Below are 20,687 nucleotides of genomic sequence, written 5' to 3'. Positions count from 1 at the left end.
TATATTAGTTCAAAACAACCCATCTGCACTAGAGAACAGTATAAAGCTTTGAATTACATTTGAAAGTAAACATTTCGGCAAAATTTCCCTGAAGCAGGACTTCGACCATGCTCCAGAGTTCCTGGGGGAAGCTGTTTACTCTTCTCTGCCATTAGAAGTTCACTAGCAGAAAAGTCTGAGAAGCAAGCCATTGGGCGCACTTGAAGCCTAGAACTCAAGTGACCAATTCTTCCCATGGACACATCCTTTAACATGACATCAACATCAAAAAAGCCACTTCATTACAGAACTCCCTACCAAACCAGTGAGGAGTTCACAGTGAGTGGGCTCCTCGGCATCCATTGCCCCTTTCCTCTTCTTAGTGTGTGAATAGATATATTTGGTTGGGAACCCACCCCCTCACATACAGCCTATCTACTTTGGAAAAATCTGGTCCAACTCCAATCTTAAACATCATTTTCTTAAGTCACTCAGGTCATGCCATCTCCGGGCCACAGTCAACGGTTTGAGAAGGGAGTGTGACTCCGGCAGCCTAACCAAGGTAAATCTCAGGACTCTGACTTGGAATGCCAGAAGAGAAGCACTGCCTCTTCTTCTAGCCAGCGCGATGCGGGAATGCAAAGCCTGGAATGCTGCAGCTGGTTTGCTACTATGAAGCCTCAGAACAAAGAAACAGCCAAGGAAGGCAAAGCAGACAGTAAGTCACAAAGTCCTTAGTGATATCAGTGAGCCACTAAATCAAACCAATTGTGAAAGCAGAATGACTTCTGGATTTTCAGGTGAATAAATGTGGGTGTGACGGCTACTTGCAAAAAGCACATTCTAACACTACCTGACATTTCCAACTAACTCCAGAATGCCTTGTTCTATCCAGAGCTTCAGGTTTAGTACGACAGGATGACAAGGGAGTCTGCTTCCAGCGTCAGCTGCTACAGATCCAGAGGATCACTAGGGGTTGTGAATGTTCTAGAGAGTCGTAACTCATACCCAGGGGCAAAGCAATCCCTCACGAGAGCTCTGGGAAGATACAGACTATTTTTCATTTCTAAATATGTTGGGGGAGGGAGGAGAAGAGGAGATGGATGGCAGGATGTTAGAACTGAACCCCCCGATTTAGAGCTGGTTCACATAGGAGATTGCTGAGGCTATGGGTGTATCCAGATCCAGAGTTCAAAAGTCTGGGGCAAGGGTCTTTCTGTTCACTGGCCCCCTTATCAGACATAGCTCTGAACATACAAATTACTGTTCAATATGCTCACATGACGGATCATCCCTAGAGAGTCACCCATTTTTATAATATAAAATGAAGCTATAAGACCTTAAAAGATGTTTTTTTTTAACTGCATCTTCATTTTCTTGGAAAGAATTGAAAAACAGAGTGAAGCAGAAGACAGTAAAATGTTCCATGTCATATTAACTTAGCCTTGGGCATCAAGCTAGACAATTTTGCAGCAACCCATGAACAAAAGCAAAGCAGGAGTATTATCAGAATAAGAGCCAGAAATAGATTTCACCAGGGAAGAATACATGGCATGTGGGGCTGGAGAGTGTGGTAATCAAATTTATCATGCAGCTTTTTTTTAATTACAAAAGCAATATATGATTGACTTAAGTCCTACAATACAGAGGTCTAAAAGAGTAACCTTCCCTGTCCCCATGCCCTATCCCAACCCACCCCACTATGGTACCTGAAGGTAACATGCCTGTCTCTCTGTACATACAAATATATACAAACATATGTACATATTCGTAAACCCCCATACACATCTTTTACAAAAGGATCATACTATACACATTACTTTACAATCTCTTGTTTCACTTATAATAGAGAATGCCCAGCCCTCCAACATGAGGTGTTTGAAGTTACAAAACAAAGGCACACATCTCATGGAAACAGTAGCCCTGAATTATCATGAAAAACATTAATTGATATGAATATCTGGAAGCTGAAATCAATTTTCTGCTTTTGTTTTATAAACACAAAGGACGTTTAGAAAATAAAATTACATAGAGCTGAAATCCAGACATTTCGTCTGCTAAAGACTCATGAATGTTAACACTTGGCATTTTGTTAAAAAGGTGATTGTTTTATTTTTAGTGGCCACAACAAATCAGGTATTTGAATGCACGTAATGTTCTACTCTCCATCTTATTTTCAATTCATTTAAAAGTGAATTGTGCTTCTCAGAGCCAAAAAGAAAAATGATCGGTAACGTTAGTTACCATATAATTGATTCTGCCTATCTCCATCTCAAAGACCAATGTTTAAAGTCTGTCTTTTATTTGATATCAGAGCATACTTTCAATTAAAGCTGCAGAACCCTCAGCTTTCCCACCTGAAAGCAGAACTGCTACGCTTGGAGGGAAGGTGACACCAGGCGGTACTGCCAAGCCAAACAATGCCACCCCCTGCTCTGCAGCAGTGTTTTATACCTTTTCCATTTGGATCAGCACTTTAAATAATCGCATCTCTGAACTGTAAACACACTTCAGTTTAGTATCCAGTTATCCAATTAAGACTCCAAAAGCAGTATTCACAGGCCTCTTGTTACCATCAACCTTCCCCCACCTCCACCAATACAAAGTGAGAAGAATGAAAAGGTCAATTCCTAGAGGATGACTACTATCTCATAAATAAATTACTCAAAATCATCCTTGAAACATGTTTGGTGCTGTGGTCTCAATGTTTCTATCTCCCTAAAGTTTATATATTGAAAGCTAGTCACCAATGTGATGGTTCTAGGAGGTGGGGCTTTGAGAGGTGACTAGGTCATAAGGACAGAGCTCTCATGAATGGGATTAGTGCCCTTATGAAGGAGTATTCCTCTTCCACCATGTGAGGACACAGTGAGAAGGCGCCATCTGTGAGCCAGAAAGCAGGTCCTCACCAGACACTGAATATGCCAGCCCCTTCACCGTGGACCTCCCAGACTCTAGAACTGTTGAGAAACAAATTTCTGTTGTTTATAAGCCACCTAGTTTATGGTATTTTGGTATCGCAGCTCCAACAGATAAAGAGAGTTGGCTATCTAGAAAAGAGAGCTATCTATGATATAAAATAATATAGCTCATAATTTGCATATAATTTTACAAAATATATTAGTTCCACAAAAGTTATAACTGATCCTACTTGTATCACTGTATCTCTTTTATTTATTTATACTTCCTCCCTAGAATGATAAACAGAAAAATATTAAGCATGCCCAATAATCCAGTTCTTCTCCATGCACAGATGCACATTTTAAAAAGGAGGAAAGAGAACTCAGGAAGTGAGGCAGAGTCCACTAAAACTACTCCCATCCAAAACATTCTGTTTCCTTCTCAGCTGCAGGTACAGGGAATCAATGCCTCATTTCTTTGGTTTAGTTAACAGTACACCTTTACTTCTGCAGATGCTTTATGCAAACTCCAGAAAAGCTGCATATAAATGTATTTTTTATTCATGTTTTTAAAATATTTAGAGAACTTGACCCTGTGAAATCCTTTATAAAGACTTTTTACAACAGGAAATTTTCTCCTATTATAGCATATACATATTTATGCTTCTGTTTATGTATATGGCATTAGACTTTTGTACAGTAGGACATGACTATAGCCAAATCTTCAGGGACCAATTACATATTTTTATCTGATAATCGGCTCCTGTCCCTACTAACTACAAATGTCGAGGAAGTTCATGTCTTTTTTGACAGTTTACTGCCTTGCATTTCAATGAGTAGCTTCTCCCTGATTAGGCTTTGTTAATCTTATGAAGGTATCCAAGAAGATGCCTATGGATTTAAAAATTCCTTCTAAATTCCTCAGAGGGCAGTATTCTGCTTGCTTTAGAATGCCCCCAACATCCACTACAATACTTGCACACAGTTGATCATAGAAAGCAGACTGACTTGTCTAATCCACATTACTCATGGGCTAAAACAGTAAAAACTCAACTCTTTCTGAGGGTATAAAGCAAATACCGCTGGACTCAAACAGAGAGAAAAAAGAAAGAAGAGTCTGAGGAAGAAAAGACAGCTCTCTGGCACAAAATACAAAGTCTAAACATTACAGATGACCTTCGTGTGTACTTACGTATATTTCACTGTGGTCAAAGCGCTTCTTGAGGTTGTTGATGAAGGTCTCCTCATTGAGAGGTTCTAAAAGAACCATATCTCCAACTCCAATCATATTGTCCAGAAGTGAGGTTTTCACCTCCATTTTGGCCATGGTCTCCAGCTGCAGAAGAGAGGGAAAGGGGTCAATTTAAACGAGCAAAATAATTTCAAATAGGTTCTTGGCACTACTGCAGAAATCCAACACTGGTAGCTCCAAATGACTCTCACTAGCCTTAAAAAAATGTCATAACCTCTCCTCCCTATGAACTACATCAGGAGCCTCTGACTTCGCTGCAGCTGCCCCATTTGCCAACCTGCTGCCACAAATGAACCTCCTTCCCAGTCCATCCTCCCTGGTGAAGTCCACCTACAGAAAAAGCCACTAGAAAGCCATGGTCTTCTCCTCAGCAGAGAGTCGCAAAACTCCAGAGGGGGGAGAAAACCTAACCCACCCCTACTTTCCCTTAGCCCTTGTGTACCAATGTCAGACTATATGAACCTGCTTCCTCGAAGATGATAAAAAATGATGCTGCTAACATTTGTTGTTTACTTGCCACATATCAGACACTATACCAAGAACTTTACGTTAATTGAACCCTCACAATAACTCTATGAGGTAGGTATTGTCATTCCCACTTTAAGATAAGAAAATTGAAGCTCAGAGATTATGAAACTTGCTATGGTTACTTAAAAATGTTTTGCAGCATTTGATGTGAAAGAACTCAATTACCACATCTAACATGGCATCTATGGGAGGAAATTTCATTCCAGACAATCAATACTGACATATAAAGAAAAGAACACAACCCAATTGTAAATCACAGGCTACCAGTATAACATAACCTGATAAAAGTGGCCTCTACGTTAATTCTTGTACCAACAGACATGCCACTATAACAGCAGAATCAAATTAACACGCAGTAAACAGACCAGAAATACTACAGTTTCCCTTTGGTTCAATGTGAAAATCTACCAAGTGGAAACAGAGGCACGCTACAAAGGCAGCATTCTACCCTGCTACTAATGTGCATGGTGCCACCCAACAGCAGAATGGTAATCCCCAAGGCTTCCAATCTGATCACTGTCAAGAGTACTAAAAATCTTTCAAATTTCTGAGCATAGGAGTGTGTGGGATATGTGTGTATGCACACATGTGTCTGTATTACTTTTCCTAATATTACCAGAACTAAATGGTAAAATGGTAAAACTAAATTCATCTGGGCCATTCTCTCTAAATGTTTCTAATGTAGAAGCCAGTTTTATATAACTTCAGTGTGCTGATACTCAATCACACTTCAGAATACTAATAAATACTTACATATATACCTGCCACTGATAATGAGTGGAAAGGACATTTGATTCTTCCCATTAAGGAGTCACTTCGGCACACTATGTCTTATAAAGGTTGGTGTCCTTACTGAAATCTCAGCAACTTAAACAAATGTCCCCCACTTCTAGTCTAGAACATCCAGTAGGTCTTGTAGAAGCAGCAGAAACTACTTTTAGTTGGTCTGGTTTAAAGAGAACTAGGAAGGGCTAGTAATTAAGAAATTCATTATTATTAATTACTAGCAATTTATATGAACCCACAAACATATCCTTTTTTACTGATCCTATTAAAACAAGTTTTTGGCTATGAAAAGCCAAAAAAGAGAGACTAAGATGAATTTATGAGAGGTTCTCCCATAAATAAAATAAGGAAGTATTTAACACTAAAAAGAAAAACAATAGAGTAACTTTTTTGTTACTGTATGTTTTTTATAATTTTATGCCAAATACACCTGGAACGAAAAGTCCCAGATAGGCCAGGTGCGGTGGCTCATGCCTGTAATCCCAGCACTTTGGGAGGCTGAGGCAGGTGGATCATGAGGTCAGGAGTTCAAGACTAGCCTGGCCAAGATGGTGAAACCCCATCTCTACTAAAAATACAAAAATTAGCCGGGCATGGTGGCAGTGCCTGTAATCCCAGCTACTCAGGAGGCTGAGGCAGAGAACTGCTTGAACCTGGGAGGCAGAGCTTGCAGTGAGCCGAGATTGTGCCACTGTAATCCAGCCTGGGCAACAGCGTGAGACTCTGTCTCAAAAAAAAAGAAAAGAAAGAAAGAAAAGTCCCAGATACCACTAAAACTCAACAACATCGGCCCAAAGAACTGCTCTGTATATTTTGAAGTTGGCTGGGCTCTGTTTCAGAACAAAACTGATGGGGGTGGGAGGCACGTGCCATGCTATGGAAATGCAGCAGGAGCCACAGAGATGGTGAAGCCAGAGCCAGAGTCCACAGAAGGACTTGCACAGGGAGAGGACCATTTGTCACAATAAATTTGTCCACAATAAATTAACATTTGAATCAAAGTTCAAGTTCTCAGGCTCCATGTAATGCCAAAAGCACTCTAGCTGCCATGCATTACATATAATTTGGCAGATGAGGGAAGAAGGCTTAGGGATTAAGGGGGAAGTCAACCCGAGAAGGGTTTCAAAAATAACTACCTCAAACCAGCAATTTAAATTAAGCAAAGAGGAACTCTGCCCTGGGGTGGATTCCTGTATATAGTCTATTTATAGGAACAGCTGCACAAAGACAACACAGCTTCCCTGCAGGTAACAATAATTAAGCAGCCAATCTTTCTCTGTAATTACCCGCTTCACCATCTTTTCCAATGTGGAATTTATATCTAATTTTTTACACCTCATCCCAACTTTCTAATCCAAAGAGGAATAGAGTGCAAAAGAAATGCTGAGTTACAGGTAACTGGTAAACAGTGAAGACCTCTGAATACTGTATTTTGCAAACCAAAATACAATAAAGCAAGCCACACTGAAAAGGTGACACTAAGAGTCATTGAATCATGCAAACAGTTTTGCTTTGTTTTGTTTATCTTTTTAGCATTTAGGGACACTGGGAGAAGATCCAGTGACAGCCTACCTCATTCTCAAGGTAAAAATAGGACACTAAGGAAACGGTGTGGGGGTATTTCCATATCTTCTTACGGTGGTTTCTGGTATTGTGACTACCATCTCTAGCCTTGGTTTGGTTCACTTTGACATGTCAATGAAATTAGTTCATGTATTTGCTCCACCAAAAGGATCCATTTGTCTTTTTCTCTGAAGGAGCTATGTGCTTACCATGGGCACAAGTTTCAGAATCACTTGCTAACTCCACATTTCCATAAACCATTAGAAGAATTTGCATGGGGCTCTAGGGAGAATTAAATGAGAATGTATGTAGAGCACTGGGGATACTTTTTCTTGGACACACACTGTTATAGATCTACCTCCTCCCTTCCAAGAGCCCTCACAAGGAATCCATGCTGTTCTGGGTACCAAAAATGAACATGTGATCTAGGCTAAGTCAATCAACATATTCTCATCTTCTAGCCAGTGTAACTGATTCAAGGCTGGACACGTGACTGAGCTTGAGACTGTGGCTTCAAATACCAGGACAAAGGTTCTCTGTCTCTGGATGGCGTGACTTGCAGACGTGACACTTGGAACTACTGCAGCCATCTCTACTTTCATGAGGAGGGTTGGTAGGAAGAGGAAGACGACACATGGAGGAGGACAGGGCAAGAAAATTACCTAGAATTGGCCAGGCGCGGTGGCTCACGCCTGTAATCCCAACACTTTGGGAGGCCGAGGCAAGTGGATCATTTGAGGTCAGGAGTTTGAGATCGGCCTGGCCAACATGGTGAAACCCTGTCTCGACTAAAAATACAAAAATTAGCCAGGCGGTAGTGGCACACCCCTGTAATCCCAGCTACTCAGGAGGAGGTTGGGGCAGGAGAATTGCTTGAACCCAGGAAGTGGAGGTTGCAGTGAGCTGAGATTGCACCACTGCACTCCAGCTTGGGCAACAGAGTGAGACCCTGTCTCAAAAGAAAAAAAGAGAAAAAGAAAATTACCTAGAATTATTAGTACTGGAGCCTGGATGACATCCCAAACTTCTGGATCAAACTGCAGTTGAAGCTTGCTCCCATCTCTCAAGTTTTCAGTGATGTAAGCCAATTAGTTCTCTTTATTGTCTAAGCTGTTTGAGTTGCATTTTCTATTATTTGCAACAAAAAGCATTTTACCTAGTAAGAGACTGGTACCAGGAAGTGAAGTGTTCTAAATAATACACCAAAAAGCAAAAACTGGCTGATCTAAGGCACAGGCATGAGGACCTGCTGTCTTGGACTGACAAGATGATCATCTTCGCTATTTAATAGTGAAATAGTGGACTAAACCATGGCCCGTGGTATCTTGAGACTTGGACCTTTATGCCTGCGGCATTAGAGAATTTGAAAAAAATTCAAGATGCCAGAGTATGGGTTGGCTATTTCTTAAGGATTTACAAGAAAAAGATAAGCTTGCTGTGAAACTGGACTGTCTGAAAGGCCAGAGAGGAAAACATACGGCACTGCTCAGAGGGCTCACTCTGCCTGGAGGTGGGAGACATAGAGATGTAACCTATCCCAAGCACCACCTCTGCCTCTGTGGCCTGAGAAAGAAATAAGCACTCCTGCCATGCAGATGTAGCCCAGGAGAGGTGCCACCTCACTCTACTGCTTCTTACGCTTCTTACTAGCCCCAGGTGGATTCTACTACCAAGAACTATGGCAATCTGCAAAGTACCAAGGCCAGGAAACAAATTATCAGACCATGTTCTAGTTTCAAAACTTTGGGACGTGGCAGTATATTCAGTTTGGGTTACTAGTCCAGAAAAGCAGTCTCTCTATCTAAGGGTACCAATTTAGGCCAGCCACAAGCCTGCCAACTGGTGCCAGGCAACTCCACAGGCTGTGCCAGTTCTTTTCAGCTCTCTGTCCATCCAAGAAGAACAAAATATATTATTGCAATTGTTCCTTCCCCTATCTACTCTCATCTCAAGAACTTCCAAAATTACTACCTGTATTTCAACATACACTAATTCATTTACTGGTATCTTTTGCAAAGTTAAAATACCATTTAAAATACTGACAGCAGCATTTCAAAAGTTCCTCAAAATCCAAGAGAATGCAGCATAAACATCCTATAGCATCTGAAAATGGCCATCTGTGACCTACCACGTAAACTTAATGAGTCTACCCAATCACTAACCTTAAATTGCAAGCCACCTACCATATGTCAACATCATCTGCACTTGGGAATGTCAAGACCAACATAGCCCCCCAACACACAGAGATGGCTACACAAAACAGCACATCCAGCATGGTAATTCCACTATTCAATATCAAAATGATACTACAAAGGAGTTATTCCAAATTAATAATTAAATAATAACTAAGAGGAGATGGATGATAAGTTAAAATAAAATTCATCTTATCTCGTGCTCCTCCATTGAATTTGAAGTTCTCAGAGTACCACAGATAAGAACAATGTATACGTTGAAACACTTTTATTGTAGAATTTGAAAGAATATTCACAAATCAGAGCTGAGGTTGCAATGATTAATAAGAATATTAAATCACTAACATGGTTTTAAATTTGAAGGAACTTCTTTTTTTTTTTTAGATTTAAATAGAAAGAAGATCTTGCTATGTTGCCCAGGCTGGTCTCAAACTCCAGGTTTCAAATGATCCTTCTGCCTTGAACTCCCAAAGTGCTGGGATTGCAGGCATAAGCCACTGCGCCCAGCCTAAAGGAACTTTTAAAACAAAGCCAAAAGAGTCACTTGCAGGAAAACTTAGTGAAAGCAGTTATCTATTGCTTTGGTAATTGTAAATGAGGACATTTAAAACACATATATTATAACATCATTAGCAGTATAACAGCATTAGCAATATACACCAGAGACAGCACCTACAGGGATTCTTCTTCGCATAGTAACAAGTGTGTTTTATCTGACTCCAGTTCCACTCATTAACCTCCCTGTATAGTGGTCATGTATGCATGACAGCACCTTTTCTAGAAAATCAGCTCTTTGGTGTCAAGAATCATGCCTTATTCATCTTTATTTCCTGAAAGCACAGTGCACAGCCTCTTGCACATGGTAGCCATTCAGTGATATACAAAGGGAAAACAAGTATGCAAATATCCGATTGACAACTGAGTCGTACAACAATGCACGTCCTCACAGCTGCCATCCTTTGGTTTGGTCACAGCAGACCAGAAGGCAAAACAATGACAGTGGCTTCAAGCCACTTTGATCCATTCCTCCAAAAACATATTATCAACAAAGGGCAGGAAACAGAATTGAGCTACTTGGCTCCCAACAAGATCACTAATGCTTTTAAGAATAGCATGAGAAACATATTTAGGTAAGAAAATGGAGCCAATGTTGCAAGATTTCATGAACACAGTAACTCTCAGCAAATCCTGATGGCAAAACAAAGGCAAAAGAGGAGCCAAGTCTGTAGGATGTGGTTCAGTACCTAATATAATAAGCTAAGGGAGTCAGAAAAACTGGAATTTCCTTCCTAGATCTTTTAAAATAGCACCGAATCTCAACTCTCTGAGAGGGGTTAGACTAAATTTCCATTCAATTCAGTTCAACCAGCTTTTACAGTATTGAGGCCTGTTGTGCTGCTGGCATGGTGTAAAGTGCTAAGAACACAGTGAACATCGTGGTACCTCCCCCTCCCTGCATCACCCTCCAGGAACTCACGGTCCAATAGAAAAGTCAAGAAAATAGGCCACTTTTGAAATTTTCAAGGAACTTTTTAATAATTAAAAGTAATACATGTTCACTATAGAAAAAAACTAGAAAATATAGATGAGCAAAAAGACTATAAACCAAATTCAACATCCTTATGCTTCGGTCTAAATCCTTTTGAATTTATTAGAATCCTTTTGAAAGCTCCTTTTTACAACCAATGAATTGGCCACCTTTCCTTGTTTTGTAAATTTTGATATGTTGTCTCAAGGTAGGAATGTGACATCATTCCTCAGGAGCTGAAATTGTGGCGCTGCATCCATAATGCCCCCACCACTTTTAAATTCAGCCAAATTGCATGGCCATCTGCTCCTTTATTCTTACCTTCTCCTTTACCCCAAATTAGCAACCCATATTATCGACAGCCTGCCTACCAATCATCTCTACCACTTGGCTGTGTCTAACAGCTCAACACATTTCCAAAATTTGTATCAATCATCCCACACCAAAATATAAAAAACAAAACAAGAAAAATCTTACTCCCTCTAAATTCCACAAAATAACAATTGATCCATCCAGGTTCTCATCCTTGGCTTCTCCCTGTCTCTTCCTTCCTCCCCACATATCCAATCTGTCTCACTGACTGTATCACCTTGATTAAGCTCACTTCTATCCCTTCCCCTCAAGAGCTTTCTAAGGGGTCTCTCTGCCTTGTCTTGCCACCACAGCCTTGCCAGCCCTTTCCTTTTCCCCAGCCCACACCACCCAAGTTACTTTTTCAAATCACAATCTGATTAGGCATAACCTGCTTCAAACCCTTCAATAACTCTCCAGTGCCTTTCAGCCAGCATTATGATTCTTTAGCAGAGCCTCCAACAAATTAAACATGGACTCCCTATGTAACCGAGAAATTCCACCTCTGGGTATATACCTAAAAGAAGTGAAAGAAGGCACTCAAACAGATGTTGGTACACCCATGTTCACAGCAGCATCATTCACAACAGCCAAAGGGTATAAGTAACCCAAGTGTCCATCAATGGATGAATGGATAAACAAAATATGGTACATATACAAAATGGAACATTACTCAGCCTTAAAAAGGAAGGAAATCCTGATACATGCTACATCAATGAACCTTGAGGGCACTAAGTTATGTGAAATAAGCCAGTCCCAAGAGTCCACATATACGATCCCACTTATATAAGGTACACAGAAAAGTCAAATTCATAGAGACAAAGAAGAATGGTGGTTACCAGGGGCTGGGAGGAGAGAGTAATGAGGAGGTGCTATTTAACGGCTACAGTTTTAGTTTGGGATAATGAAAAATCTCTAGAGATAGTGGTGATGGCGGCACAACAGTGTGAATGCACTTACTGTGACTAAACTGTACACTTAAAAAAGGTTAAAATGGTAGATTTTATGTTATGTATATTTTACCGAATTAAAAAAGAAATTCCTTAGCAGAGAACACATGATTCCACAGCCTTTCTCCTTAGTCCAATCTCTCCCCTGCACAGTCCCCACTTACACACACACAAAGATGCCAAGGCCTGCCACAGCACCTTCAACCAGACCACAGCTAACTGAGTGGTGGGTATACACCAGCCCAAACAAAGCTTCCAAAGATCTGCCAGCAGGACACAGACACCACAGTCAGGTGGCTGTGGGCAGCAGAACAGGGAGCTCATAGAGATCCAGGGAACAGCTATCATGCGGGGGAACCTTCCCAGACTCCTCCAGAGGAAGCCTATCTGAAGAGAAGAATGAAGCATGGTGACAGACCATGGCGGGCAGACAGAACAGCTGCCTTTGCTGCCCAGAGTGGTTCTAGCTGTAGGCCCTCGAGAGGTTCCGCTGAGCCTCTTGTCAGACATAAATACCCCCCAACTTAAACCAGTGTCAATAACCATTCCTCATAGGAGACATGCTGTGAGCAAGCCAAATCTTACGGACTGAATGCTTGCGTCTTCCCAAAATCTATTATGTTGAAGCCCTAGCCCCCAGTATGATGATATTTGGAGGTGGGTCCTTCGGAAAGTAATTTGGTTTAGATGCAGTCAGGAGGGTGAGGCCCCCATGAAGAGATTGGTGTCCTTATAAGAAAAAAAGAAACCAGGGTTCGCTCTTTCTCTGTAGTGTGAAGACACATCAAAAAGGCAGCCATCTGCAAGCCAGGAAGAGGACCCTCACCAGAAACTGAATCTACCAACAACTTGATCTCCCACTCCGCAGCCTCCAGAACTGTGAGAAATAAATGTCTGTTCTTTAAGCCACCCGGTCCATGGTATCTTGTTACAGCAGCTCGATCAGACCAATATGCCAAAATACTTCCCTTCCCTCACAATTGTCAGTTTGTTTGTCTGCTCTTCCCCTGGAGAAGGGAGGTTTAAGTTCTCAATGTGCAAAAGCCCCATGCCTAGCAGCGTGGCTGACACACAGGGCTCTGGTGTGTAGAAAGAAAATGAATAAATAAATGCACATTAGACAGGCACAGCCCATTCTTCTGTCCAGGACGGTTTCCATCATCGCTACCCTTCCACTCCAGGTCATAACTGGCAAAGGACCATCAGAGAGCCTCGATGACACACCAGGAATGTCCTCATGAAGGATTAAAGTTAGAAACCAAAGGACAAGACACTTCCTTAGTATTTACCAACCAAAAACGCAAACTGGGTGAAAACTGGATTCTATAGGACAATTTACTCAAGCAGCATTATTCTCAAAGGTGATGGGGCTGGTGGGCCACACAGAACCACACGGGGTGCCGTGCAGGGCTCCCTAAAGCATTGGAGAAAGTGAGTGCCCCGACATGCATTTGTGGAAAGACTTAGGTGATGGCTGATTTTCATTCCTACCTACACACTTGCTTAAAGATATTTATATAAGGTGTGTCTATTCATGGCATTTACCTCACCAATTATAATTCTCTCATTTTCCAATCCTTAATTTCACTGTGAAAGCCAACTATATATTGAGAAACCCCTCACCCCATTTTCTCTAAAGCTTTCTGCTGAAAATGTCTAATGGAATGCTAGTAGGAGGGCTTTTGTTAAAATCTTGGATTATGGAAGAAATAGGCACAACTACTGGGCAATTTCCATATAGTATGTTGTTGACTTGTGTTCAAATTCTGGCTAATACAAAGGACATGAAATTACCAGGCAATGAAGAAATCCAATAGATTTAAACAGGAAGTGAAAACAAACAAATGGATAAAAGCAAATGGAAGCCCATTTGCCATACCTGACTCCAACCTTAAAAAGCTGTGAGTGGGAGGGGTTATTAATTCAACATTCCGGTTATCTAAGGGTTAACACCCTAGGTTTTGTCTCTGCATAGGCAGAGAGGGACAGGCACCACCAAGATCAAGGTCTGTTTCTGTCTGAGTATAGAAAAGCTGGCCTTACATCAATAAAAGTCATCAACAAGGAGATACCCTTAATCAACCACCCTCAATCCCAGGCACAGGCCAGTGATTAAGGACTGAAAGACAGCATCTAGAACCTTACAATTTCCAAACTGACGAGAGGGAAAAAAGTTTTTTCCCAACTGTGTAAAGTGAGAATGACAAAATATACCATCTAGACTAATTAGAAGAAATTGAGTCAAAAATAACAGCGGCTGCTATAACAACATGGAAGGTTTTGGATTACCAGTTACCAACTCTCACTTGTGACATAAGGGCAAAATTTCTAAGTGCCTTTGTTTATAATTAAAGAGCAAGGAGAGAGACCTTAGAATCCCAGGCAAAACCTTCTTTTAAAAAAGAAGGCGGTGGAGCCAGCTGGTTTCTAGAAGAGCCAGGGCGAGGATGAAGCTTTTCTGACGGGTCTGAAAATGGTCTTTCACACCTATTCTATTACATATACCCTTCAGTCTAATTCCTAAATCACCAAGCTCTTCACAACACTGCACCGTTTTTCACAGAGTTTTTGCTTCTATATTACAGAAGGCTTGCAGCAATAGTTTACCACAAAGGATCCTTTCGATCCACCCCAATGTGGTACGGCACAGGCTGTGGAGCCACAGACCCAGGCTGGAATCCAAAAGAATTCATCTCTGGAATTCAAATTTCTAATCTAAAAACTCAGGGATGACAATATCTATTCCACAGGGCTGTTATGTAGCCTGACTGAGAGAGCAAACTCATTAGATGAATTTCTCCCTCTCCAATGCCCCTTTCTTCTTCTCACCCTGAAGAGCTTACCTACTCTTCTGTCCTGTCTCCTAGCAGGTGTGTCCAGGTAACTAACCTAGTGAGTTACCTCATTTGCAGTTGATCTTACATGAGGTTTAACACCCTAAGGAGGAAATGCAGCCAACACCACTGTCCCTACAGTCATTTCCCGGAGGAAGCTCTACAGAGTCATGGCAGGAATGGCTGCCAAAGGGCAGGTCAACTTCAGAGAGCACACACCCCACTCCAAGGCTGGGTCTGAAAGTCATGCCCTGCCTCCCTCTCCACCCCCTCAACATGGACCCCCCACCTGCCACAACCCTAGAAGGTCCAGAATGGGCAGCATGCAGCCCAGCTGTAGGGGAACCGGTCATCATGCTATACAGCTCACAATGACTGGAGAATTAATGAGCTAACGTCTGAAAAAAGGCTACAAATTCCTGAGGGACGAGGTAGCCAAAAACTATAAACCGCTGTTACATCCAGAAACACAAACTCAGCTGTACAGGGGAACGTGCTAATTATAACGCACGGACTTTTCAATGCGTTCCTTCAAGGCAGATTTTAAAAATTCCAAGAAGTCAATGTGTTTAGATTGGCAAACCTGAGACCCTGGAACCCCTAGGTGAACGTAAAACTGTTCAAATATAACTGGCACACCCGACTCTGATTTGTTCCTGGTGGGTGCACAGATGCCAAGAAAGACTGGTGATTACTGAATTGAATATAGCCACCAGAGGAAAACCAACTTCCCTTCCAAATGAATCAGCTTATTAATCAGAGGGTCTCAATCTCATTCCATGTGCTAAGATCCTCAACAAAGTCTTACACCACTTGTAGATTCATTCCTCTGTTCTCTTTATGCCTGATCGGATCATGCAATCACTCAAGGTACACCTTCATTGTAATTAAAAATACAGTGATTTGCACCTGGTAGGCACTCACACAGGGTTTCCTCTACCCATTAGTTTTGGAGGCCACTCCAGATTGGTTCTGAACAAAGACACTCACATAAAACAGCCTGGGATACACTATGGCAGAATGGCCTTCTTTAAAAAAAAAAAAAACAAAACAAAACAGGGGCCTTCCCATCGTTCAGGCTCTTTTAGTGACAATGGAGAGAAATGTACTGAATTTAGTGCACTATTCTTGTTTGTAGGCTAAGGAAGCAAATTATCCCTCCAGAAAACAACAGCTTTGGCATTCTGCAACAGATCATAGGTTACAACGACTACTGCAGTGGTTCTGGAAAAAACATCCACAAGATCCAAGTTGCAGGCCCAGCTCTGCAGCTAGCTCACAGTGAGACACTGGGCACACTGCCACCTTCAAGCCTCAGTTTCCTCACAAAGCATATAACACATCATCTCCTAGGATCTTGTCCCAGCTTCCAACGCTGTTGATTCAACAAAAAAAAAACAAGGCTCAACTCTGGAAAGACTGAGTTCGCTCATTCTGGGATGAGCATGCATCCTAGATCTGGTTATAGAGAATGTTAAAAACCAAAAAGCCAGCAAATGCCAGACCACAAGAATCTCTCTCAGTGACATTACTCAGAGGCAAAGGAAAGCAGCTCTCTTTATTCTGATCTCATAACCGAAATAAAATATATTAAGAGTGCAACCATACACAGCACAGAAAGATGCACAGAATAACCAGGTAAGTTAAGCCATCAAGGCACATTTGAGCATGTTTTCTGTGTGTTTACAATACATGGTTAGCTACAAAATGGAACTGGCTACTTTTAAAAATTCACCTAGTTAGGAAAGCAAAAAAAAAAGTCTAAAGATTACAAATTAAGTAATCTACATGTAAAGGAGGGGAAAAAATATGCATCACTCAACAGTGAAGCTTTGGTAATGCCTTCATACTCAAGGTTTAAAAAAGTTTTTTAGAATAATAAAAATTCAGAAGCCTCCTCAAGCAGTAATCCACTAAAATAAAGTCCAATAAACTATGTAAACAAAGGCAGAGATATTTATACATTTACATTAGGATTTCATGAATGTTTATTAGTTGAGAATTGATCAAACAAAAATAGTTAAGATGTTCCAAAAAAGACACTGATAATGTAAATTGAGAAATAATTTTTAAAGAAAATAGCTAAACTGCTGCAGTGGGTTATTTCACCTACATTGATTAAAATCAACAATCATTAGAATTTGGAAACATTTTCTAGGTCAATTTCTGGTTTTTCTAATGTTGGAAGCATTCCTTTTAAAATCAAAGGCACCATAATTCTTACATATCCTTAAATACATTCTGAAGTATTTATGAAGAACAAAAGACACTACAAACAAATCAACCTATAAGACATGCCATAACTAATCATTTTTAAGTCACAAATAAAATGTTTACTGAAATTTTTGTTTATAAAATTCACATTTATAAATGTTAACTAAATTTGAATCATAGTTCTGCTAATTTCCAAATATTCTACAGGATACAGCAGTTACTTCATATATTTATATAAGGAGACATACTGACAACACCCCCACACACAGTTTTTTCTCCTTGAATACAGCACATGTTAATAACCTGTAAAGCTATAGGAAAATCCATTTTTAAAGTTAATTACCTTGACCACGTATGGAGCAATAAAACAAATTTTCGCAAGAAAAGTTTTGGTAAGAAATAAAACATACAATAGTGAACTACCTTGTAGAAACCCGATTAAGAAAAGTTAACTTCCTTCTACAAGTAGTTTATCAAAAAAGGGGCTTTCAAAATACATTATTATATTATAAATCATCAAAACTTAAAATTTACATTTCTACCCTTACGTCTGTCTCTCAATAGGTGGGTAGAAAAACTAGAGTTCTTTTTAAATGACAAAATTATAAGGCCCCTCTGGTTTAGAAATTAAAACTGCTTACCAACTTTTCTTCTCCATTGTTTTTTCCACTGATTTAACTAGCACTTTAGCCTTCAGTTCATATGAAAGAGAGAGACAAACATTCGTTGTGACAGGGAGAACACACTAAGTACAACAAATATTTTGCAAGCAGATAAGAAGGGGAAAGTAGGTCAATATCCTGTGGCTAGGAAGAGGCGGCCTCAGCTTCCATACAGGGCTGTTTTATATGAGTTAATCATATAAAATTGATCGAGAGTCCATCATGGATACATGCTGGACTCTTCTGTTGACAACCTCCCACTCTGACCCATGCTCCTGGTATACAAACAGCACTTAGCAGGCAATGAAAGAAGAAAGAATGAGAGACACATCTACTGCTTCTCATGCATGTGCAATCTAACTGAGGAAAGAATACTTAAGAGTAAGATAACCAATATAGTATGTTCATATAGGGCAGGCGATTCACCTCAAAAGGAGGAATATAGAGATGAACATTTCTGTTTAGAGGTAGAGCTACTATCATACAGCAGGAGAATCACAGAAGGATAGCTGAAGAGGTGAAACTCGACCATGAAAGGTGAGTTGGATGTGATTAAGCAGAAAAGAAGTTTAAAGCAAGAATAAAAAACATATTCAGAAGACGGTGACCTGGCAGAATGGTAGCAGAGGACGGCCGGTATAGGAGCCTGATGAACAATGAAGCTGGGATGAAAGGTAAGCCAAGGCTAGACTAGGAGTCAGACCTAAGGAGCTCACAGTTGTTAGAGTGGTGGGAATGGGTGGGCGGGGAGACAGAAGCATTACACAGCCTAACCAGCGCATCTGTGCTACAGTCATTACTTATGTCACACATCAAGATGGCAACAACTAAGGCTCAGAGTCACTGGTGATGGTCCCATGGAAGATAAAACTGAGGTCAGCCACTACATACAGATGACAGGGAGCCACCAAAATGATTTTGAGCACCAATAGAGACAACAAATTTAAAGGAGGCTTAAGCAGAGGATGGGCAGTCTGAATTTGTTGGCAAAGCGACTAAATGCAGGGAGAAGGACTGCTCTGTGCAGTTGTTCAGTTTGTGTACTGCATAAAAGTGGGCCAGCCGGGGAGGAGGGGGGGGCGGCAGAATAAGGTGACTAAAATAAAGTTGAGCTCCTGTGGGATTGTGTCTGCCCCAAAGAGTGCCTTTTTCTCACTGCATACAGGCCCTATACAAGACAGTATATCAAGGAATTCATCTAGGGCCCCAATCTAGTAGTTGAGGAACAAGAATTAGGATAATGCTAATGGAAATGAAAAGGAGATGTGCCAAGGGAAATCACAGATGAGTCTATCATAAAAGGTGGGAAACTAATTTGACAGAGGTGCAAGAGAGACAGGAGGGTTTAAGACTAAAGTAGCGGTTCTCTTATCCAAATGCATAAGGATTGACAATTTGGCTTTTTTTTTTTTTAAGTCAGTTAAATTTGGAAGTCATAAAAAATGATACATACCTAAACAAGTCATTTTAAATGAAGCTCTACAAATATACATTTATTGTCAATCTTTTGTTATAGTGCTGGAGCCTTTTCTTTGAGTATATGTCCACTGTTGTACTCAATGGTCTTTCTTTTATAAACCATCCCAAGGCATCATCCTCCAAGTCCAATTTATTTAAAGAACGGTGAGGTTCTAAAGAGCCCTGGAAAGTGAAGTGTGGTAGACCTCATTACCCTTTACAAATGCCCCATACCCCTCTCTACGTCCCGCCTTGCTGAATTCAGGCATATAGCCAATAAGACCTTTGCAGCAGGCGTCCCCTCTGCCACAGGGACCAGCAACGTTCCAGAAGGTACTGCCCCATCAGACTGTGTTCTGGAGTAAGGTTAAGGACAAATGGAGCAGAGTCCCCATCTGATCCACAATGGACACACAGTGTGAACATGGGTTACTGCTTTGAGCCAGTACGATTATCGAGTTTTACATAATCACAACTTAACCCACCAATCATGAATGACTGATAATATCAGTGAGAATACTTTTATTTTATGATCCCCCAAATTTTTTACTTATCTCAGCCACTCCTAAATTAGCTGCAGTCATTTATGGAAATTCATTCTTATCAGGTGATTTCCAAAGCATTCAAATGAATTTTCATAGAAACAACAATTCTTTTGGCACACATGTTTAAAATCATTATATTAAACTATAATAAGTACACCGGGCACACGCAGGTCTGGGAATTAACACAGTCAGGTCTGGAGAAGCATTCATCTCAACTGGTGGGAAAAGAAACTCAAGAGCACACTACAGGGTAGCCCTCTAGCTTGGAGCATTAGTGTATCTATGGCATCGGCTGATCCACTTTACAGAGAAAAAGAGAACACCAACAAATCCAGCAAGTCTGGAAGTCAATAAAAGCTTATACTGTTTTCTAAAGCTGTGAGTCTGGACAATCATAAGAATGAATAGTACTATCGTATTACCAGGTTAAAAATCTGGTTGGCTTTTCAAAAGTATATCCAACTACCATATTTATTCTGATCCAAATATATAGTCATAAGTGCTTAAGTCATTTAGGAAAGCACAAAAATAACACTTCAAATCCACAACCAGACATAGAGTCAAGAGTACAAGGTCACATGTCATTCTATAACTTGGCTCTTAAAGATAGAAAGAATAAACACAGAAATTACTATTAAAAACTAAATTTGAATTTCATAATTTAAAATTACATACTTCTTTAAAATTGTCAACACAGACAAATGTTTCTCTGAAAAGGAATATCACTCTCTTGAAAAAAGCAAAGGCTCCCAGAAAAATCTGGGTGCTTCTATTGTAAGTAGCTAAATGGTAAATCCATTCATGATTGACATACTTTTAGAAATCTGACATTCACTCTCTTCAATAAAAATATGTTCTTTTGTGTAAAAATGATATTGATATATTTCAATAGACTACTAAAACACTGTGTAAAGACATATACACCAGAAACCCCAAAACAACCAA

The 20,687-nt window shown here is 40.5% G+C and overlaps 1 protein-coding gene across 9 annotated transcripts in view; it reads right to left on the bottom strand.

Moving 5' to 3' along the window:
- Window positions 1-20,687, bottom strand: part of MYO1B (myosin IB) — a 179,473-nt gene that overhangs the window by 141,483 nt on the left and 17,303 nt on the right. For 6 of the 9 annotated variants that reach the window (XM_003825286.6, XM_008950629.6, XM_003825285.7 and 3 more), the window contains exon 2: window positions 4,072-4,215. In XM_003825286.6, coding sequence (XP_003825334.1) covers window positions 4,072-4,206 — 135 coding nt within the window. In that variant the 5' untranslated portion in view covers window positions 4,207-4,215. Of the gene's footprint in view, window positions 1-4,071; window positions 4,216-17,718; window positions 17,970-20,687 lie in introns of those variants that run through there. The other 3 variants (XM_055108899.2, XM_055108898.1, XM_055108901.2) reach the window with 3 other exon arrangements.

The sequence above is a fragment of the Pan paniscus genome, chromosome 13 (genome assembly GCF_029289425.2).
Source record: "Pan paniscus chromosome 13, NHGRI_mPanPan1-v2.0_pri, whole genome shotgun sequence".
NCBI classification, from domain to species: Eukaryota; Metazoa; Chordata; class Mammalia; order Primates; family Hominidae; genus Pan; species Pan paniscus.
This window is presented reverse-complemented; position numbering and strand designations above follow the sequence as displayed.